Below are 24,131 nucleotides of genomic sequence, written 5' to 3'. Positions count from 1 at the left end.
GTAAAAGATTCCATACTTGACAAATTAATTAAACACATTTTTTTATCAGCTAAGACAATTTCCAACTGATAGATAGATAGCGTTGTTACTCCGGATTATTCAAACAATCATATTTTTAGTGCTGCTTATCTATTGAATGATTTCATTCTGTGAATATTTTTGTAGAAGCTGAACGTACTTATCAGTTACCCTTAAGTGTTTTAACCTTCTGTGTGAAAGTATTACTGTTTCTTTTATTTAGAAGTTTTTGTTTATTTTTGAGATTTGGGATCGAGATTCTTGTGTAAAAAAGTGTGTTGAATATTATTACTTTTCCCACAAGAAACTGTGTGGAACACTATGAACATTAAATAATCTGTTATACAATGCTGATAAATTCTGTGATACCTATTGTCTTCTTTTGTATTCTGTATTCCGCCATTGGCCGTGTTCAGTCTTCCGAAAAAAATAGTAAGTAGTTGGGATCCCCCTCCCGGGACAGACAATGGTTGTATTATGTAGCTAATAAAATAGCCTTAAATATACTTTTTATATTTCTTATCAGAGGCCTTGAATGTAACTCCTCTTATCGATAAACAAATTTAATTAAAATCGGTTGAAAATATTATTTATTTCTCTAAAATAATTGAGAGGTTACGTGATATATATAAATATTTTTTAAATGAGGCATTTCACAAAGTTTTCAAATCATTTACTTGTGACTTATTTTTTCCAGATTTTAGAGGGAATGAATGGGTAAATCCTCGAACAGATGATGAGTTCACATATGTTGTCTCTGCCGATCGCCTCAACGAGATCCGAAATGAGAAAATGTATCCCTTTTTTGACAGCGGAGGGAATGATGGGAATGGGGACTTCCAGTTAAATATCCGTGATACTCAACCCCAAGTTAATAAACAATTGAATTTCCTTCTTCCCTTTTATGGCTTTGGTTTCAACTATACATGGCTATCCCTTCATGGGTAAGGCGGTCATGATTTAAGTACAATTCGGTTGGACATGTATAAAAAAGTGAATCTTTTTCCTTAGGCACATATCATTTTCGGACAGTCCGCATCAATTCCCAGAGTATCCTCTATCCTTTCCTATTCAGGAATGGCCACGTGTGTCGGATCCGTCTTTTATTGGTATATTTTACTCTCGATGTAAGGTAGGACAGCTGAATGGTAATGAAGAGGAGGAATATGCTCGAAGAAAGCCTGGAGTTTATTTTAGGTTCGTATGGTTTCTTGACCTAAATTTTTATTTTGGTTACTTACACAGAAAGACTGTAAATTATATATACATAAATACACATGAATTAGTGGGGAGTTCATACACTAAAAGAATGGCGTCTTATCTTATCTAGACAATAAAGAAAGTAATAATTATACTAAAAAAGCAATCCTTGATATAAACGCGTCTTACTTATAAGTAACAAAGACATGCACCCATAACAATGACTAAGCATGGCTCTCAAGTCTCACGCAATTGGTGTTAGACTCACGTGTTCCGCTAAATGTCTCTCCACATGCTTGGTATAATGTTTTTAAAAGTGGAGAGGTAAATAATTGCAATAAAAAAAAAAAGCTTCTTTACGAAAAAATTCCCTACCCAGTGGCTCCAGAACCATAGGGACCACGACTATATTGCCCCACCTACTTTTGCAGAATTTGTATAGTTATCGCAAAAAAAAATCCTCTTCCCTAAAAAATTTTAAATGTCATAATTTTAGAAAGAAAAAAATCTATTTCCCTTTATTTAAAAAAAAAATATATTATTCGTTCAAATTGTGTCTCTTTTGAAAAATTTTAACTCTAAAATTAAAAAAAATGTTTTTAATATACTAAAATATTATTTGTTAAATTAGGCATCTATAGAAAAAACTTTGTGTTTAAAAGAACCCAACGGCCAAGCTACCCCGAAACAAAAAATCACGTCGCCATAATATAATTCACCTCCCCCTCAAAATTAATTCCGGTACTGATGCCCCAACCCCCTAACATAAAATGCCGTACGTATTTGTACTCTTATTATTAATCCTAACAGTATAAATGGTTCATTTAGAATCATAATGTTTCAAATGTGATAAAGGGGTCAAAATATGCTAAAAGTGCATTTAGAACAGTGAATTTAGAATCACATTTCGCACACTAAATTAATTTCAAAACTTGAAAGCCACAGATTCGTGGTTTAATTTTTATATTTAAGCCTGTTTTGTTAATGACTTTGAATCCCATACATTTGTATATGTATATTTATTATAATTTCACTTATTTTAAATTACTGAAAGGACTTACATAAAGCATGTTTTGTCCAATAAAAGGACATAATGGAAAATAAATTGCATTGTAAAGTCCTTTTTCTATTTTTTCTCCTTTGTTCCTTTTCACAAAACACACATAAGTAATACCAATTATGAGAATATCATAATTTCAGATTGGAACGAGATTTATATTGGAGAAAGGATCAATTTGGAGTGGAACTCCGTGAGAGGGTCAAATGGGACATCCGTGAAAGCATGGTTGGGAGTGAAACATTCCGTCCAAAGCATATTGTGATTGCAACATGGAAAAATGTTTCATTTGCTGGTGGGATTACCAGTGCAACTCGGCTGGTAAGTCTCCTTGACCTTCAATAAATGAATTTTTTGAATATTTATATACATATATTTCATTACAGACAAATACATTTCAAGCCGTCATTGTCACGGATGAAGTACGAACATATGCCATTTTCATCTATGAATGGATGGGATGGACAACCCATACGGAAGCTGGAGGTGATACCACAACGGGTCAAGGAGGAACACCTGCATTTGTTGGATTCAATGCAGGAAATGGTACAAAGGCTTATGAGTATATGCCATACTCTCAAACAACATTGATCAGAGATTTGCCCGGTAATGGAGGAGCAAACGGCTTTCCTGGGCGGCATATTTTTAGAATTGATGAAAATATTATCCCTGGAGTTTGCATTCGGGATTTGAGTAAGTTTTGAAGTATTCATTCCAAAGAAAAATTCCGTGAGTCATTTTCAAACTTTCAGTTGGAACGAATCTTCCTCTCACTTTTGCTCCGGAAAATGGAAACATGTTGGGAGGAACAATGGTGAATATGACAGGGCCTTGCTTTTTACCCAAGATGCGGATTACTTGTCGCTTTAATACAAAAGATAGTGAAGGCATTGTTCTTAATGAAAATCGAGCATCATGTATCATGCCTTGGACGGAGGCTGAAGGATGGGTTGATTTTGAAATTTCATTGGATGGGGGACCATTTTATTGGAAGGGAAAGTTTTATGTTGAGCCTCCATCGGTATCTCCTTCATTAGTATGGTTCGAAGAAAACACTTTTCATGAACTTGACCCAGGCACAATGACATTGAATTGGGATTGGAAGAATTTAACAATGAATTTCAATGCTAAAGTCAGCATTTCCGTTTGGGGATACTTGGTAAGGAATTCTGTGGCTCAATTTTTAGTTTTTCTCTTCCTTTCACTAAAGTAATTATTATCCAATAGGAAAATCACATCGAACCAGAATTGTTATATATCGACATGATTGAGCAAAGTTCTCAAAACGATGGAATTACAACAATGAGCACAGCTGATTTTTATGAAAGAGACAATGGAGATTACCTTCGTCAGTGTGAATTCGGTTTTATAATGATAAACATTACAAATCCTGAGAAAGAAATCGGAATGAAGACCTCACCGTGCGTTTTTAAAGATCTATTCAAACATAAATATTTATATTATTGAGTTGTTTGTTTATCCTTGATAGGACAATTTGGAGTAGACCTATTCCTTTAGGTTGGTACTTTAATGAACAATGGAGAAGATTTGAAGGGAACGATTGGGTTGAGAAGCGCTGTGATCGTTGGACAAAAAGGGATCGCTTGCTCAAATATTTCACCAATGAGCTCCCAATGGTAAAATCATATATGACCAAATCTCAAACTTTTCTTATAAAAGGCTGTATCTTTTTTCTTAAAGTGCCCATGTTTACTTCGTCAAGCAATTGTGGATAGAGGAAGGTATGCTCCTGACTTTGACTGTGATCAAGATGGAAATACACAATGTTTCTATCATCAAGGAGCACAACATTGTGTTGTTACAGCTCTTCCAAAGTAAGAAGGATAAGCATTTCAGTTTCTAATGAATCATTCTAACAAATTCATGACTCATTTTAGCCACGATGGCGCAGGACAGCAATGCTGTTATGACTTAGCTGGATACCTTATGTTGACTGCTGATAACAAATGGGGAGGAACTCCATTTAGAGTCCATGGGCTTGGAGTACTCCCATGGAATGAAGCCAATAAGATCCCTTCCCTCTCCCATTGGCTACACGATAAAACTTCATTCTATACTTGCTGTCTCTGGCAAGATGAACAGTCACAAGGATGCCAGAACTATAGATTTGAAAGAAGAAGCTCTCAAGATTGTGTTGGCTATCAACCCCCCGGTGGAGGTAGGCTTCCTAAAATCTTATAAATATAAACTTACTATCTCTTTTAGCCACTGTTTTTGGTGATCCTCATGTGTACACATTTGATGGATTGGAATATACATTCAACGGAAAAGGCGAGTTTGTTTTAGTACGAGCGGATACACCAAGGGTTAAAATTGATGTACAAGGTCGTTTTGAGGCTATTTATGACTCTCCATATGGAAAAGTAGATGCCACATCCTTAACAGCGATTGCAGCAAAGGATAACTTTTCATCTATTGTGGAAGTCCGTCTTAGACCTCGGGATGCACAGTGGAGATACAAATTGGACGTATTTGTAGATAAAAGACCCATTTATTTCGATCGATACCCTCAAAAAATTCAACATTTTCCTGGTGTAACGGTTTATACACCAAGTAATATCCTCAATCAAAGTCATGTCGTGATTATGTTTCAATCCGGAGCCGGAGTGGAAGTACTGGAAAATAAACACTACATGGCAGCAAGGGTTTATTTACCTTGGCAATTCATTGTAATGTTACTATTTTCATAATTTTTTACTTATATTTGGGTATAAAATTTCATATTATGCTTTCATAGAATCAAACAAGAGGTTTGTTCGGAAATTGGACATTTGACGTAACAGATGACTTCACTCTCCCCGAGGGTAAAGTTCTTCCACGTATCAATGTTGGAGATTTAAGAAAGATTCACAATGACTTTGCAATGAAGTGTAAGTGATTACGATTAACTTCCTTTATTGAAATTTACTTTTAAACTGTCCTCAATATAGGGGTTGTACATGATAAAGAGGCCTTAAACGTTGGACGATCTCTCTTTCATCATGGTAAAGGCCGCTCTTCAAATTTTTATTATTCCAAACTTTTTATCCCAGAGTTTGAAATCTTACCAGAGATACAAGAGAACGTGTAAGTAATTATTGAGCATGGTCACTCAATTGATTAATTACATATAATTGATGATATTTATATTTAAAGCACTTGGGTCGATAAAGACATGGTTGTGGACACATGTGGAGAGTCCTATCAATGTAAATACGATTATTCCACGACGTTGAGTAAGGAGTTTGCAATATTTACAAAATATTACCAAGATCAATTTATAAACATTCGAGAAGGAGTGCTGAAGCCGGAGGCGAGGGGTAAGCCAATCTACAGAGTGCAAGGTAAAATCGTGGACTTTTTAATAACGAATAAATAGGGTAAACTTTTGTAAGAATGTAAAGGAGTACAACATTGAGGCTTTATCACAGACTTCTTTATTGATATATCTTTCTACCTATATTCAAAATGATTTCCTTTGGCTACTGTCATGGATTTCAACCTGGGTCGCAACACATATTCATAAAGACCTCGGGCATGACGGTCCACTGCTGCTCGACAGAAGCCTTCTCCAAATCCTTGACATTTCTAGTCATAGTCCAATCACTGAAATTCAGAGCCTTGGCATGCTGCTTCATATACCTGACCGGAAATTTGGTGATCACGGTGTTCACGTGCTCCAAGATCCCGATTTTCATGGCCCACCGATACCAGGGGACCTTTCAAGGCTCTGAACTGAAGTCACCATGCTTTTAATCTTGTAAACAAGACTCTTTTTATTGGACCCTACAATCTTCTTGATCTCTAAGATACTGACTTGGGTGTTGAGCAAATCAGACACCCTTTACCTTTTTGCCCACATGCTGACAACTATTGATTAAAAAAAAAAAAAATATTGTTTATTAAATGTAATAGTCCCTAATTTTAATCATGCAACCTATTACTTTAAAATATTCACTCTAAAGTAATCCAGATTGATTACAAGTCAAGTCCACGATTTTATTTCTCACATTGTATTGATGGATTTGGGCACTATGATAAAAAAATTTATGAACTTTTCCCTTAAGTTGTCTCTTGTGGTGCTCTACCAACCCCAGCCAATGGTCGCAAAAGTACTTTTGCATTCACCCCAGGAACGATGGTCAAGTTTGATTGTGATCCAGGTTATGTACTCACTGGTGAACGAAGACGATGGTGCTATGACAATGGAGACTGGAATTGGGCGGAAATGGGGGACGCAGAATGTGTGGGTAAGTAATTAATGTAGGATTTCTGTATAATTACCCCTTGAGAGTGTATACAAAACAAAAAAATTTATTACTTGCCCTGATAATTATTAGATGAAAAAGACTACAATGCAAGACAAGCTGGATTGACTGCTGGGATTGTCATGGCTATTCTCCTTCCTATGATTGTAATAGGATTTTGCATATATGCAGTTATAAGCTCAAGAGGTAAAACCATGGGAGAAGCAAGAAGTATGCATCAAATCCATGCTATCGAGAATGTTCCATCACATACACCGTCAACAAATACCATGACCTCTAAAAAAAGTAGATTCAGTGAATCCGACTCTGGGATACAAGAACCTTCAAGAGTCCCCGTTCAAAAAAAGATAGAGTATGTAGACGAACCTCAGCGAATAGAAAAGGAAACACTCCTACAATCGGAGCCAAAACACATTCCCTTTAAACGAGGAGATGAGCTAAGGAAAAGTACATTCTCTCCAAGTGCTCCGCCTATTCCACGTCATCAGTCCATGACACCTACATCACAGGAAGATAGCCTTGAATCAGTAGATGACGAAGAAAGTCCATATGGAGTGTACTATACTCGAGAGCCTTTAGCCAATAGACCAAATATAGACATTCCACGGAGAATTATGGATGTAGACATTGATATTTCAAAGTATGACCCTGGTCATAGGATCCATCCTTCTCGATTTTGAAAATAATACTCTCTTTATTAAATACGTAATAGAATTAGACTCATATCTTTTAAATTAAACCTAAAATCTCATTGACTTATAAACAAAGCCGTGTTTTTATCTTCAAAATATAATTTGAATAAATGGATAAAATAAATAATTTAGTCATAATTTTGTTTGTTTTGTACACACTGTCACATGGGGAAGTATATTGTTTGAGATTCTAAGACAATTTCTAGCTATAAAATTAAAAACTTGCCACTTTTTTAGATGAGGCGGAACACAATGCTCATCAAGCTGGAATGACAGCTGGGATTGTTATTGGTATTTTGATACCTTTAATTGCAGTCGGGTTTTGTATACTCATGAAAATTAGATCCAATGGGTCAGAGGGTGGTCGTCAAAATGAACAACAAAACTATCCTATACAAAGGATTCCACAGGCACAAAAGCCGTAAGTGAGATATTTATATATGTTATTATAAACTATAGATAAACAGAGTTAAGTGTAGAAGTTAGGTCTGTATTGGTTCTTAATATGGGACTTAAAATGTGTTTTGTGATTAAATTCGGTGCATGGAAATGCCCCAAATTTTAGAAAATTCCCTATAAGGCATTATTTTTAGTAATATTATACAAAAATGTCTCAGTTTTAAGGGTCTAAATTTGTTTTTCACGCACAAAAACAAAAAGAAGACGGCCGCAATTTTTCGTTAATACGATAACATTATCAATTCTTATATTAAACATGTATAAACATGATTTACATGAACGAGTATTATATTCTGTGCGCCCTGTATACACGTTCGATGCTATATGCAATATTTGATTAGTGCGATTAAATTGTTATTTCTTAGATTAAAGTATGTTCATTACATACACCATAGAGTAATTCATACAGGATACAAAGTACACATTACTCCGAGTCACCGGGACTTGGATTCATATATTCAGATAGACAGACTTTGCGTTATTAATTCATTACAGAGGATAATTATTTAGGACTATTAGAACTGACATTCCGATATAAAGTTTATATATATATAACTAAAATAAGAAAAATTATATTATATAAAATGATTATTATATATAATTATACCTACTTATAAAGAAATCTCAAAAGATTCCTGAGACCCTGATAGAAAGCGGTTAATTAATTAATCTACCGCCAGTATGAGTAGTATTTACTTGTAAGAATATGTATATGATTGAAAGATATATTTATTATTTGATTATTAAATTAAATCTTAAAAAAATAGATAATCTTATACAGAAAGGTTCATATTGTATTTATGTATACAAGTAATAATTGTATAATTGCTATTATTTGTGATAAATATAGAAAAATATGGTTACGGCCCAATTTTGCATCTGAAACACCAAAGTTTTTCCTTTTCCTTTCAAATTGGAGCTTTGCAATGTCTCAACTGAGATGTAGATCTAATCAAGGAAATCTTATTGTTGCCTCTCAAGCATTGGCTGGATCCTTCTCTCAAAAATAGATGGACACTGGGCTAATAGGAACGATAAGTTATAAACTAGACCGATATACATTTGTTTTAGCTTCTATAAGCTTCCAGGCTTGAAAAATAGAAGTATTACTGACCTGTTAGATGTAAGACACCCTAATTTCCTTAATATAATTCTTCCGCCCCGGACAGCTCTTAAGTAATGCAAGAGAACAACTCTTCCTATTCCCTTGTTATATTTGGAAACACTATAAGGAAATGTCTTTTTTCCCACTCCATTCAACTCTCTTGCCTTAGAAAATTGAATATCTTTAAAATGGTCTCTAAAACTTCGTTAACATTAAGATATTTCGAAAAACGAAAAAGGAACGGGACATATTAAAAATTAATTCTAAGCTACATCAAATATCACAAAAACATTTCCAATTCAAAATTAATATATAGACCTTCTCCTTTACGTGATATTTACCTTAATCATTTGAACAACACTCTTCATTGGAGCTAGGCTCTTGAGTATTGTGGCACCTGGGGGAATAATTTATACTTTTTTCAAAATATAGTATTAAGTCAAGTACTTCTAACGACAGATAAATTAAAAATTTATCAATGAACGTTGCATGTAAATTGAAACAATTATGATTATATGAAGGGGTAAATTAATTAACCTATCGCTTATTATGGGTAAATATAAATGCCATTGTATCGGGTTTTTTTTTCTACACTCACCGCAATTTAGATAATATTTCCATCCCAACGACTATATATATCCTTATTAGAAATGAGATGTTGATAGGAGATCGAAAGGGTCAAGACAAAATTTAATTTCATGTTATAGGCTCGTAGCATCTTTGGTCGCTATTAGTTAATTACATATGTATTATTTATGTAAATAGATATGTACACTCAAAGAACTTAATAAGAAGGGAGGTTTCGTATCGTGAACAATCATTTTTTTTGTTCATAATTTATTCTTCAAACAAACTCCTTTTCAACCCTTGAAACAATATATTGTTGTATATATTATATTTTTTTAATTTCTTGAGACATGATATGAATATTGACAAAATACATCAGGCTAGTTAACCAGATTGTTCCTATGGAGCACAGGCACCTATGTATATATGAAAATCTCTTAATAATTTTCAAAATATATTTTAACATAATTATAGAGCTATTATTCCCGAACTTAATACATGAGTAAAGAATTTTAAAGAGGTCCTCACATGATTCAAAGACTTGTGTCTTACATCACTATTTATTTCTCTGAAGAACTCCTTCGAAGGTATTTCAGGGGCGTTGCAGGAGTTCATTGGACAGGGGAGGGTTGATTAATTTTTTTCGAAAATTTTAAATTCTTCCCCAGACCCTGAATTTGATCAAATCACTTATATTTTCAGGAAATAAACCCAACTTTTCCCCCACAGTAATAATATTAGCCTCATAACCACAAAAACTACCCCCACAACTATGCACATACATACTAACCGTAATCCCGGCATTGCCGGAGTTAATAGGAGGCGTTACTTTATTAGTATAGAATATAAATCCCCAAGAAATACTCAGTGTGACATTAAATATATGTACTCACACTTTCTTTTCTTCTTGAATATGACGTGCTGAGCTTTAGCTAGACAGACTCGTTAAAAACCTTATCGATCAAGTTGTTACCTTGATTATATCACCAAACCTTTCCTCTGAAGAAGGTAGTTTGCTAAATAAGTAAATCAGATAAACTCCTATATATCCCTCATGAACTCCCAGTGTTAGTCACCATCATTTTATTTCTTCACTATTTTTAAAATGAATTACATATATTTTTTTTTCATATTAAAATCTATATGATAGGCAAAATTTCTTCATATGAATAATAAATGGCAATTTATATATTAAATAAACGACGAGGGATCAATAAGAAATTGTAATACTGTTCTTTGGAAACGGAGCATAAGAATAGAAAACTAATTACTTATTAGTTTTATCAAAAAAAAACATTATGAAATAGCCGTGACATATCAACCGCGATGAGGAAATCGACAGGAGCGAGTGTCAGAGAGGGAACGCTGTGCTAAATTCACATTCATTATTTTATAATTTATTTTCTTTTTAATATCATAGATACAGTATCTGATACTTTGATCTGTAGCTACACACGCTCATATGAAAAATGAGTTATCTGCAGACAAACAAACAAAGAGACACATTTGAGTCTATTAATATATGTAGAAATATAATTTTGAAACACATTTATCAACTAATAGTCCGATAGATGTAGTCAATTTTAATTTGTTAAAGCTGAAACTATTGCCTTTATTTGAATTAATAAGACATTCGGCAAATTTTACACCAGAGCAAAAAATTTAATACTTAAAATTGAATTTTAGAATTTTTTTTTCCAAAAAATTAAATTTTTTTGAGGTAGCTGTGGATTTTTGAATTTTTTTACCAAAAAAATGTCATATTTGAAATTTTTTTCTAAAAAACTTAATTTTTTGCTAATAGGTTTTAAATTTTTGTCCAGTTTAATATTTGAAATTTTTTTCCAAAAAAATAAATTTATGAATATTAGTCTATTTTTGAAATTTTTTTCCTAAAAATGGACGATTATAAATTTAATTTTTGAAATTTTTTATTAATAGCTATAGATTATTAAACTTTCTTCCAAAAAATTTAATTTTTGTATTTTTTTTTCAAAAAAAATAAATTTATATATTTAATTCTGCAAATGCAGTACTTGCCTCGTACTGCTTTGGGGTTCGATATACTCTGAATCAAAAATCACCAAAATCCTAATTTCATCATATTTAAGACATCAAAATTCAGAGTTAAAAAGTTGAAATATTTATTAAATGAACATAAAAAACCTATTCAGCCCCTGAATTGATTGCAACTTGATACTAGTGAGATTCAGTGACATGGGAATTAAATCAAATTAACATACTGAAAATCCAAATAAAATGGCTAGAATATAATTACAATTAATTATATTCTAGATCCATTAGGCACGAAAATAGTTGGATAATTGCAAAAAAATATTTTATATAGTTAATTTATTATATAGACTTTGGAAATAATTCTTTTAAATGATTAAGATCTGATGTATATTAAAGTAGACCTTGAGTGGGGTCTGTTTAGCCTTAGATAAATATATGATAAATGCCTCAAGGCATTCTATCATCATAAGTTTTATGTATGATTTGATCTTCATTTAATGCACAAATTTACTATATTAACTAAGGTTAATAGAACCTCGGTGGTCCCTGACAAGCTGGGTGGTTACCCCTATGATATCAAGTTCAATTTGCCTCTCCAGTTCTTTACTCTTAGAGTGATAGATTTTCAATTGATGGTAAAAGGTTTATGTCCGTGTATTTGTCAGTACCATATTGAAATGGGGCCCACGTCACTACATATATTGTATCACACAACCTTTCCTTTAAAAAAAACAACAACACATAAATCAATACTGAAATTATCTGGTATTTACCCAAACAAGTCAGTTATACCAACTGCTAAGTATCCTTGATTATTATTGTCATATTATGACTCCACAATTTATAAAATGAATTACAGATATACATCTTTTGGTATTTTATTTGATACTGTATTTTAACATTACTTAAAAATATTTTAATAAAAGCGTAGCTATATGTTTGATATTTGTATATACATAGAGTTCTAGACAAAAACAATAACGATTTTTACAAGAAAATTGTACAAGTTACAACTAAAAATTGGATGATTAATTTTAAATGAAGTACTTAAACAGTACTTGGGATGAAGAAAATGCAATAATTGAATATTCCATGGAAGAACGACGATATATTAATGGAATGAAACTTTTGACTATTTTAGTACAAATTACTGAAATATAAGTATTCTGCAGTTCAAATATCCAAGGTTATATTATTCATAACTAGTATTGTGTCAGTCCTTATTTAGAACCAAGGACCAAGGTCCCGTCTAGTATGGTCCCATCCAGTTCCGTCCCCTATGTTGGTCCTTACAGAAGGTAAATCTATCCCTTGTGACGTCAATGAGGGAGTTTTTCCATTTTTCTATTCTTTTGTTATATAAAAGACTAAATTATATAACAAATTAACAATATAATATGTTGGCATTATATTTTATTATGAGAAAAATTATATTTTCTGTAAGATTTGTGCAATAATCTTAATACATGTTTCATATATCTTATTTGTCTTCATAAACCATCGATATTTTTATGAAAAATTCCAAGGACCGAGATTTCAGGAGCCGTCCCAAGTACCCACAGTTTTAAGTACCAGTTTCAAAGACTGGTCTGAAGGACCAACGTTCCTAAGACTAGACTGGCCCAAATAAATAAGGACCATTACAATACCACTCATAGTTGGATAATAACCATGTAATTTTAATAGATCAAAATGAAATGATACTATCAAATAATCGTTGGTTATTCGAATCACTGAAACTGCAATTAAATCTTTCATTTTAAAAGGAAGAAATTGCCACTGCTACAATTTGAGTCTGCAAGTTGCAGCTTGTACAGGCATCACAACTTGTACACAACATAAATATACGACAAGGAATCAACAGTATATTGCATTCATGTCCTATAGGAACAACGCATAAGTATATTATTTTATAGCAGTGGTAAACGGAGTTACTGCTTGGAGTTATTAGGCGTAGATGAACTTTCAAAGTTTGCTTTAATAATATATAACACATCAACACATCCTTGGTGTTACCACCCTCCGTGTTTTATGAGCACACTCACACGTAGCTACTTACTTAATACTTAAACATTCTCTCCTCAAGAATAAAATAATTATAATAACAGATGGATATTTTTTCTTATATAAGATTTGATGAGCCAGGGAGTACTTAGCTCGCTTTTGAACCTCCCCTATAGTCACATTCATTTTTTTAAATTTTATATAAAGTACTTCCCGATTTTTTTCTTTTTAATAGGACTTGAACTAAACGCCTGCGAGATTTTATTCATTTTATTACTGAATTCGTATATAAATCAGGGAGCATGATATACAGTGCACCCATTCACCTGTTTTTGCACAAACATAAATTATTTTTTACTCACTAGATTTTTAAGTTGAATCTATCCTACTTTTAAAAGACTTTTCACGACAATTAGTAACATTCTTTTGTAAAACCCAGATGTTTCACTCAATTTAGTCAAATTGTATCAACTCACTGATTACTCAAATTGTATATCATAGTCACATAATAAAATGCCCTTATTTCCTTAATGGAACATCTTTTTAGATGGAAGGAAGCAAGAGTTGATTGCTATTAAAAATACACAAGAATGCAACTTTGTTTTATTAAATAAAGTCGGTAACTTATAATTTCATTGATTAATCAAGTAAGACGAGGGAATTGACTGCTGACAACAAAATATATTGGGTATTTTTGTGTTAGCGAGTTAACGCTGTGAGGGGGGGTAATTCATCATTTTATTTAACCTTATGAAAAATGGTATTTATTCCTATAAAACTAATTTTTTTACGTTCCCAAGATGGCTGACATCATGTGAAAATGTCCTATTAAAAAAAAATTGGGTACACCTTTATTTTGATGTTTTGTTTCTATTAGGTAAGAAAAAGCCTCAAATAATAATGATAGGTACAGTAATGACTGATTTAATATTAATAATGGTGTATTTCTCGTGATACAGACTAGGTAAAGAGAGAAAGGCTACAATAGTCAGTACGTTCTTTTTTTAGTGAGTGCATGATGATAACCTTGCATGTCAATAATTTCTTACTTTATATGTATTATTCTTCACTTCTCTCTGCATATATCATAATTCATAATATGTATATACAAAAAAAAAAAAAAAAAAAAAAGCAAGAAAACATTTGTAGCAATCCTTCATATTAAAAGTGATATAAATCAAAAGAGTTCCATTTCCCCCCTCCTCTCCTTTTCAAAGGGAGTAATTCAATCAATTAATAAGAAATGACTTCTTTCTAAGATCCTGCAAGATTGTTAAGACAATATAATATGTAGTTTCTACGTATAGGAATGAAAGTCACATGCAAGCAACTGTGTACACAGCTTCATTAAGATACTATCTTTGGCATTAATTAAAAAAATAAAAATTAGTATCTACAACAATGATTGTTGATGTACTATAATCTCTTTTGACTTCATGTTTCCACATTCTAAGGGAAATATGTGCCCTGTCAACAAAAAAAGAAACAAGCACAAATACAGAATATTCCCTCAAAATGGCTTGACATAACATTCTATAAAACTAAACTAATTCCAAAAAAAGTTTACTGAGTTTTGATGGGTACGATTTATGAAAATCGGTTAATTGCTTCAATTTCTAATGTACAAAAAATGATTTTTCAATCCATTTTCATAATTTGAAATTTGTGAAACTGTTTGAACGTCAATAATTCCACGAATAATGATGCTAGAGGCTTATAGTTACTGCCATCAGATCTAATGTTATACAAGGATTCAAAAATTGGCGCAGTTTATCCAAATTGAGTAACTTAAGTTGGAATTATTTCTAACTATGGATATTATTACCGGCAATATCAAAGTAACCCAAAAAATTGGATATGATATTTATAATTGATCTAAATTTGTCAGATTATTGTGGGAACATATTTCTAAAGTGAATGAATAAATAAGGAAATTTCTCCTTTTGCTCAAGATTATGTTTGTGTTGACACATCACATATAATATTATATTCCATCATTACAGATCCGTATCAGCTCCTATGATGATGAACTCCTCCGGATCTCATGATAAAATGATCCCTTTACAGTCTTCTAATCGACGATACGGCTCAAAAACATCACTTCCTGAACGAGAGGTTTGATATTTGGATCTTCAAAATAAAATTATAGACTTAAATAATAAATGGTGATCCCATTGGATAATATCTGCCTCATAAAAGTAATTTTGTGTTGATGGAGTTAAATTAAATCGTACATAGGATATATATTATATTGTAAAACGTTTACTCTTTCAAACACTCATACATGTAAAAAATAATTAAATATAATATATGTTAGAAATTGTATTTATTATTGATTTATTCAAATTAATATTAGATAAGGCAGTAAAAATAAAATGTACATTGGCATTAGTAAGTATGTATGTATGTATGTATATGAATACTGGAAATGAAAAAAGTATTTATAAACTCAGGAGAAAAAAAACAACAAAAACCCTAAACGGATGTTTCGTAAAATAGAATGGTAATGGCTTTGATTCTTCGTCTATCTGCATCCATCCATTCCAAGTCATTGATATCAAATCCAGCCAATTTTCCCAGTCTTTTGAATCGCATCAACTGTGAACGAAGTTCGTCCAAATCCACGTCCATTCCTTCAATATCTTTGCCTTCTTGTCCTAATCGTCTGAGTGTTTCGGCTAATTTCAGTTGGGCCTAAATTATAAATGCAAAATATATTTATATGTACATTATAGAGAGTGTTCTTTTTCAGAGGTAATAAAGGGCGTTCGCGAACCCTGCAAACCACCCCCCAAATAAGGTTTTTTATTTTTATTATAATTTTTTTCTCATTCGGCAAATTATGCAGCAGAGCAAAATATTTAATATTTGAAAATTTTCGAGGTAGCTGCGGATTTTTGATTTTTTTTTCTAAAAAGTTTAATATTTAGGAAAATTTTATACAATAAATGTTATATTTGGAATTTAATTTTTGAGATTTTATTAAAAGTTAACTTTCTGTGAATAGCTATGGATTTTTGAAATTTTTTTCATAAAAAAATTAAAATTGTGAATAGATGTGGAATTTTGAAATTTTTTCCAAAAAATTTTATATTTAATTTTTTTTTTCAAAAATTTCTTTTTTTTTTGTGTGTTTTTTGGATATTTTTGAATATCCAAAAAATTTCAAAAACCAAACATTATTATCCTGCAGACGCCCCTATAATAATTATACTTTTAATTGAATGGCTCAAACGGTCATTTTGGGATTTAAAAAAGTACCAATATGAGACAAACTGCTAGAGATAGGACGGGTCATGGATCCGTATCCGAATAAACATGTACAGTATAAGTAATCTTGAATTATACAAAAGGATCAGAAACTAACTCCAGCTTTGGCTACTCAAGCTTTTGCGATTTAGAAAAAGATCTCAGTGATTTTTCGTGTCTTTAAAAGCTTATAGTATGGCTTCATCCTAGTTTATAAAAATATATTATCTATACTGCACGTAGCATCTCTATTTATTTTGATTTGCTTGGAGCGACATCTATATAAACTTTTGCATCGTAGAAATTGTTACCTAAATTTTATCACGCAGCTTTTTCTTTGAAAATAAAAATAAAAAAGGGGCAAAATCAGTAGTTACTAGTTAGCCAACTATGGAAATATTATTCAATAGTTTTGATAATTATTAACAGCTAAAAAGTAGTTGATTCAACCAACCAACTTTCAGAATATTAATATAGATAAATCAGGAGAAATATCCACAGCTGACAACAAACTACTAAATGTATTTTACTGTTTGCAATGTAGCAGGTTGCCCGTGCTTATTCCTACTAATAAAAAAATTACACTGTATTTGTATGTCAGCTGTCGATGTTTCTTTTTTTCTCCCTCTAACCAGTGTTCATAACATTGATTGCATTGATTCTAAATAGTTATATTTAAGCTGTGAACTATTAGTAAATAATAGTTCCATAATTTGAAAGAGCTGACTAACTACCAACTGATTTTGTATATTTTTTCTGTTTCTTTTTGGAGGATAAGTTGGAAGATGCGACATTGGTATTTATGTGTCCAATGTTATTATTAAAATAATTTAATAATTATGTTTTAATAGTAATAAAATATTGGGTTATAGGGGGTATCCGTAGGATTATATTTTTGAGGAGAGGAGTTTGGTTTTTGGAATTTTTCTTTACAAAAAACCGAAATTAAAATTTTTTGGAAACAAATTTCCAATATTTAATATATTGAAAAATTAAATTTTTTGAAAAAAAATTTAAAATATTAAATTTCTCGGGAAAAAATATTCTAAAATTCAGAGCTATTCAAAAAAAATTGAAAAAGCCACATTTGCTAATTTAAAATAGTAATTTTTTTTGAAAAAAAATTGTTTGAAAAAAAAATTTCCTAGGAAATCTCAAAAAATTTCAAAAATCCACAGATATTGACAAAAATTAAAGGTTTTTTGGAAAATTTTTTTTGGACAAAAATTCCTAGGTAATCTCAAAAAGTTTCAAAAATTCCTAGGTAATCTCAAAAAGTTTCAAAAATCCACAGCTATTGACAAAAAATTATACTTTTTTTGGAGAAAAATTTAGAAAAAGTTATTAAAAAATAAATTTCAAATATTAAATTTTTAGGAGAAACATTTCAAAAATTGAATTACCTGTTTTGAAAAAAAAAATAATATATTAAATTTTGTAGTAAAAAGCAAAAATTTCTTTATTTCTTTAACGGGGGCGGGGGAGATTACAGCCTCCAGCTCATCCCAGCCCTGGTTATTCATTGTTTTGAATTAATAATCAGTAAAAATGAAACCATAATCTGGAAACCATTTTATTAAGATCCTTAATTGATCCCTTATTGCGGATGGCGTGTTTAAACACCCTATTCTTCAAAGTAGTTTAATCATTAAATTTCTTTTTAAATAATTATCTAATTTTTGTAATTGTTCTTTTTGCTAAGACTGTCATGATGATTGAGATCACAGATGTCCAACCCGTGTATCTCAGACCGCATTATACCTCTCTTTATTTTTAATTGCATCCCACAAATAATTATCACTTCAACTAAAAAAAAATAAAAAAAAAGCCCCAAAATATAATTATGCGGACATCTATAAACAGAATTGCTATACTGGCATTTTTTGTAGCAATTTGGGGGATTGAAAAATTAGGTTTTGCCTAAATTTCAAATGAGTATTTATTAAATGGTTTTGTTTTACGAACTAATTTTCCATGAAATTTAATTTAATAGGTTCTGTGTCTTATTAAAATATTTCTAGTGCAAATGCTACCCATTATATTAAGAGGTTGGACATCCCTGATCTAGATTATACTATTTTTTATTCTTCTTTAGACATGAAGTAATTTAAAAATTCATTTTTGTTGCTTTTTCATGGAGGTTAATTAAAAAATATATCAACACGTACTTTCTTTTATCTTAATACATTTTATATTTTATTGTAGTCAGGGAATATGTGGACAATCTTTGAAAATTATATATCTATTTTTATTTAAAAAAAAATATTTATTTAAAAAAAACTTGGACAACAATTTTCTTAGTTACTATATTTTTATATTACCTACAACTACAAGAATAGTCAAGGCATATGTGTACATATTCTGAGGCATATAGATCAATTTTTTATTTAGAAAATTAACATTTTAATAGAAGGAAGAGTATTTAGTATTCTTATAGCATTTAATGCTTTTGTCTCTAACTTAGAAAAGATGTACTTTTACGTGCAGGACGGTTTAAGTCCCTAATACGTATCCAAAAAGGAGTTGGGATACTTGAATTAATACAAAAATAGTTCATTTGTTTATTCTCAGTAGAAAATACCCTTAAAATAGAATACAGAAATGTACATATTGTTTACAACTACGTACCTGAATTTGTGCTCGAAGCTCTTGCATCTTTCTCCAAGATTCTGCATACTGTCTCCGAACTAGCTCAATGATGGTAGATGTGAATGCCAAACCCACCAATATGTATATCATTGATACAATCATGTAACTCGTCTTTCCTCCGGATATATCTGTAAGGATATAAAGTACATATTTTGAACGTCCCTCCTAGAATGAAATTCAGCCCTTACCCGGCACCATGTCTCCAAAACCAATGGTTGTAATTGTAATGAAACAATAGTAAAAAGCCTCAAAAAACGTCCACTTCTCATAGAGGGTAAAAATATAACTTCCAAAACTTAGGAAAATCGTAAGAACTGCTAAGGCCATTACTGCCATGACGATATTAGCAGTTATACCTAGATTACCAAGAGAGTCCAGATCCCCTTCGTCCGGAGTCATAACTCCTTCTTCATCCTCTTCTTCTTCCTCATTCTCATCCTCTTCTCCTGAGGAGGACGTGTCGAGTCGATCCGACTACTCATAGAGAAGGAATGAATTAGTTTATTTTGATCTCTGATTGAATGAATAATTTTCGTAACTGAATTTCAATTACTGTTAAGTTACTTACTCCCCTTGAGGGAATAACTTAATCTAAATTTCCTTCATTTATGTCAAACCTAATTTGATTCGTATCAGTCTCCTCCCTTGTAGGGAAGAGTCGACATGCACTTTGTTGGTTAAGTATTTTGTAGTCATCTTGCATGTCAATTTGAATGATATATTTACAATATGTAGCTCTTTTGATTCCAAAATGTAAATGAATCAAGAGGTTACATTTACTTAATGAAATAGTAAGGTATTTGAAAATCACATGGCAGCAAAATATGTCCTTACTTGCTTAGATTGCTTAATGTAGGCAGGGTGGGCGTGCTATATAAATAGTGTTAATATACTTAAACGTACCAAAACCTTGGACAAAGTACTTCCTCGTCGAAAAGACTTTTTTTTCCGTGTTCGTCTCTTGAAATATTTATCCCGAATCTTGCGAAAATAGTCGATGGCAGGCTGTATACTAGGTTTGATCCGCGCCCAAACCACAGAAAGAAGAGTTGCAAGTAGTTGGCCCACATCCGCAATGACGGATAGAGTAAAGGGTATACCAACAATAGCAAATAAGATACAGAAAACACGACCCTTGGTTGTCACAGGTGCAATATTGCCATAGCCAATCGTTGTAATGATGGTGGACGCGAAAAAAACGGCCTGTACATATGTCCATTGATACACAATGGTTTTAGTTTCAATGTCCACGCCCTCATCTGCTGCAACAGATACAGCTCTTTCATACTCGAGGAGTGCGTTGTCCAGGATAAGATCCGCTTTTTCACGATTGATGTACTTGTGTCCTATGAGGTCTTTAGAGAAGAGAATGGATGGAACGATCATGTGAGGTGGGGCACCACCCATGGCTGCTGTTAAATTATAGACTAAGCTCAGGAAGTTTTGCCGCTCGGAAATGACGAGGTCCTGAAGTGTTGTCAGTTTTTCTTTTTCTACGGGATGTTCAAGGAATTGGAATATCTGAAAGGTAAGATGGAAATTAATTATGTAACATAACTTCAATAACATTCTAAAACAGTTTTATTCACTCAAACTGTCAATATAAGTATGTTAATAAAAAATTTATTTGCAGGGGCGTCCACAAGAGGGGGCTGGAGGGACTGTAATCCCCCCTCCCCCCAAATTAAAGAACTCGTCGCCTTTACTAGACAATTTAATATATATGAAATTAAATTAAATTTTTCAATTTTTTTTTCGTAAAAGTGTTATTTTTCAAATAGATTTCAAAAATATAAATTTGTGTCAATAGCTAAGCTTTTTTAAAAATTACTTTTCCAAAAAATTTAAAATTTAGCGATTGAAATTTTTTTACAAACAAAGTTAATAATTGAAATTTTTTTTCAAGAAATTTCATATTTGAAGTTTAATTTTTAAAATTTTTCTCATAAAAATTTAACTTCTCCTATTATTTTCCAAAATATGTAATTTTTGGATTTAAAAAAAAAAAAAAAAAAATATGGCAGATGATCCTAATCCCAGTTATATTTTGACCATATAAATACAAAATTATATACCGCTCAATTATATGAATCCCTATAGCGGCGTATATTAATTTTTTTTACTGAAAAAAATAAAAAATAAATTCTAGAAATTCTTATATATACATAATCTTATAGACTTCCTTCTGCCTGTATGAGGCACATAGACTTCACAAAACTGTAAAAACTGCTGATTTATTAATTTTTTTAAGAGTATAGGACATTGTTAAGGGCCTTTGTGGTGACTGTAAAAAGAATCCGTTTTTGTACATCTTTATCATATTTTCTTAGCATTAACTAATGCATCGTCCTAAGAGGGTCACTTACACAAAATTCAGTACAACCAATATACAAAGGCGTATAAAATAGAGGAAAGTAGGTCAAATGCACCACTCCCAAATTTAAATCAATTCAAAAAATCAATTTATTACATTCGGGTAATAATAATATTTTAAATATTTTAAAAAGGCGGAAAAAAAGAGTTATTAAAATTCGGCTCAAAATTGAAGATGTCTCAATACCATAATCCCGATTTTATTATTATGGGGGGAAGGGGGAGCTAAGTGGAGTGACTATGAATGACTCAACATAATTTAGCCGATAATTACCCCTGCTAAAATATAATATTTAATTATTCCCTACGCCGCAAATCACTGCAGAGCACAAGGTCTCCGTAAGAGTGTCAAAATGTTTCAAACGTCGTCAAAAAACTTATTTTCTGAAAAAATGTCATAAAAAAATAAAGATAGAGTGAAATATTCTTTCAAAATTAGATTTTCCTTCATAAATACAAAGAACACGCCCAGAGCTGCGCAATGATGAAAAGGTTGCAAATAACTACCTTTTATTCATGATCAATCCATAAGTTTTGGAACATATATGTAAAAGACGTATAAATTCCATATGGGGGCGTCAAATGTAAAGGTATCATTGGCTTTTTCTAAATTTTTATCGTAAAATTAATTACTACTATAAATTTAAAATATCATTATTGCAGGATACATATTGTAATTATATTTAAATTCATATATATATATTTTTTTATAATGTATTTAAAAACAATTTGAACCAAAGATAGGTGACGATGCTTAATTCAGATGGAACATTTAACACCACAACGACCTAAGAAGAAACAGCACACGCAATAACCAACAACATGCAACACAAAAATGACCTATTAATAGAGTTGACATTAATGTGAAAAAAACAAAGAGCGGTGAGAGAAGGCGAGATCAAGACGTATGCTACTACTGAATTAAGAGTCGTTTTTATTAGCTGCCTTTACATCATTTTGGAAAGAGAAAATGAATTACTGTTTTAAAGAGGAGAATCTTCTAAATACATTCAAAATATCATTGCCGCAGGAAATATAATAATTATATTTAAATTCACATTTATTTATTTTGTTATGCATTTGTAAAACAAATTAAGATAACCGAACATGCTTCCTTTAGAGGAAGAAGCTAACACCACGACTACCTATTAAATTCCTGAACAAAAAGGAAGAAAGAGCACACGCAAAAACCGTTTCTCCATTTCTAATTTCTAAACCAAGTTTTTTCATTACAAAAAGGACATCCTTAGTCATAATCCGAGATGCGAATAGTAATATAATAGAAAAGGGAGCAGTTTTTTGTGGCTGATACTTGAATATATGTTCATTTATTTTCTAAAGCTGTGTTTATGATTAATTCCGTGTTTAGGAGTGAATGTATACGTACTATAAACTATAAAGTGCAACCACATATGTGCCTTGATTATGGAGTTATACGTGTAAGTCCTTGTCAGACTTGTATTAGATTTGACGATCGTCCTCGGAGAAATTCCTCCCTATATTATTGCAAGGTAAAGAGTAGAGTTTTTGCGTACTTCCTTGAGCTCATATCTGATCACAGCTAATTCAATTAAACGTCAATAAAACATACCAGGGATAGTATTATTTTAATTAATATTCATAACATTGAAATGATTCAAACCCAATTTGTTTAATTTTTTGCCCCTAAGTAAAACGTGGTAATCAGAGAGCGGTCCACGTGTTAGAATTAATTTACTAACTGAATAATCCTATTTCATGCTATGTCTTCTTACGATGTATATCTATTAAAATACACATTTTACATATTTTGTATGTGAGTAATAAATCCTCAATGTCAAATACCAAATACGGTCTTCATCGAAGGTATAAAATGCATCTAAATAAAGTTAAATCAACCTACTCCAAAAGAATATTTTTCTCTGCGAAAGAAATCGCCTTAAATCAACCGTGTAATTAAAAAAATATTATTATTAAAAGACTATCTCTTCAACAAAACAATTATTATCTCTTTTGTCACATGAAGAATATAAATTGATGGATGAAAAAAAAGGGAAGGGGAAAATCAATAAAGGACTTTGAATGAATCAAGGAACATTTTTTGATAGGAGCTTTGTACAGGTAGGGATGGACATTTCGCAGAGAATGAGGAGAATATTGGAGCGATACTTATGAAGTGGGACACTTCTAAAGATCATCTGCCTGTTGTAAGATTTTAATGGAAAAAAATTATTTATACTATTACGAGTAAATCCTTCAACATTTATAATAGCATTAGTGATTGTATAATTATATTTAAAAACTGTTATTTTTCTCTATGGTATGTCCATCCCTATTTGCAAAGCACGTACACAAGAAGAAAGGCTTTTTTATAAACAAATCTATCATTTAGTAGGTAAGTTTTGTGTATCAATAGGGCAACAACTTGGCAACATACAATACATGGCCCAAATATAGTCAAAGACAAGGGCGATGCAAGAATTTTTTAGTGGGGA

At 31.6% G+C, this 24,131-nt stretch overlaps 2 protein-coding genes across 4 annotated transcripts in view; one reads left to right on the top strand and one right to left on the bottom strand.

Moving 5' to 3' along the window:
- Positions 1-15,711, top strand: mesh (sushi domain containing 2 mesh). Of its 2 annotated transcripts, XM_040707873.2 has the most exons (17): positions 7-450; positions 716-962; positions 1,030-1,215; positions 2,419-2,596; positions 2,662-2,968; positions 3,028-3,434; positions 3,503-3,696; positions 3,765-3,912; positions 3,977-4,110; positions 4,174-4,454; positions 4,502-4,965; positions 5,034-5,166; positions 5,227-5,362; positions 5,432-5,595; positions 6,343-6,525; positions 7,473-7,656; positions 15,390-15,711. In XM_040707873.2, exons 1-17 carry the CDS (start codon positions 366-368, stop codon positions 15,505-15,507), a joined length of 3,549 nt encoding a protein of 1,182 aa, XP_040563807.1. In that variant the 5' UTR covers positions 7-365; the 3' UTR covers positions 15,508-15,711. The 2 variants fall into 2 exon arrangements, with proteins under 2 accessions (XP_040563806.1, XP_040563807.1); XM_040707872.2 differs by lacking the exons at positions 7,473-7,656; positions 15,390-15,711 and adding an exon at positions 6,616-7,359 and having other exon boundaries at positions 1-450.
- Positions 15,707-24,131, bottom strand: part of LOC121114042 (TWiK family of potassium channels protein 7) — a 37,008-nt gene continuing 28,583 nt past the window's right edge. For both annotated transcript variants that reach the window (XM_040707876.2, XM_040707874.2), the window contains exons 3-6: positions 20,188-20,805; positions 19,473-19,758; positions 19,264-19,412; positions 15,707-16,080 (exon numbers count right to left, since the gene is read on the bottom strand). In XM_040707876.2, coding sequence (XP_040563810.1) covers positions 15,862-16,080; positions 19,264-19,412; positions 19,473-19,758; positions 20,188-20,805 — 1,272 coding nt within the window. In that variant the 3' untranslated portion in view covers positions 15,707-15,861. The remainder of the gene's footprint in view (positions 16,081-19,263; positions 19,413-19,472; positions 19,759-20,187; positions 20,806-24,131) is intronic.

Source organism: Lepeophtheirus salmonis, chromosome 3, assembly GCF_016086655.4.
Source record: "Lepeophtheirus salmonis chromosome 3, UVic_Lsal_1.4, whole genome shotgun sequence".
Classification (NCBI taxonomy): domain Eukaryota; kingdom Metazoa; phylum Arthropoda; class Copepoda; order Siphonostomatoida; family Caligidae; genus Lepeophtheirus; species Lepeophtheirus salmonis.
Note: the sequence above shows the minus strand (reverse complement) of the source record. Positions and strands in the feature narration are given on the sequence as shown.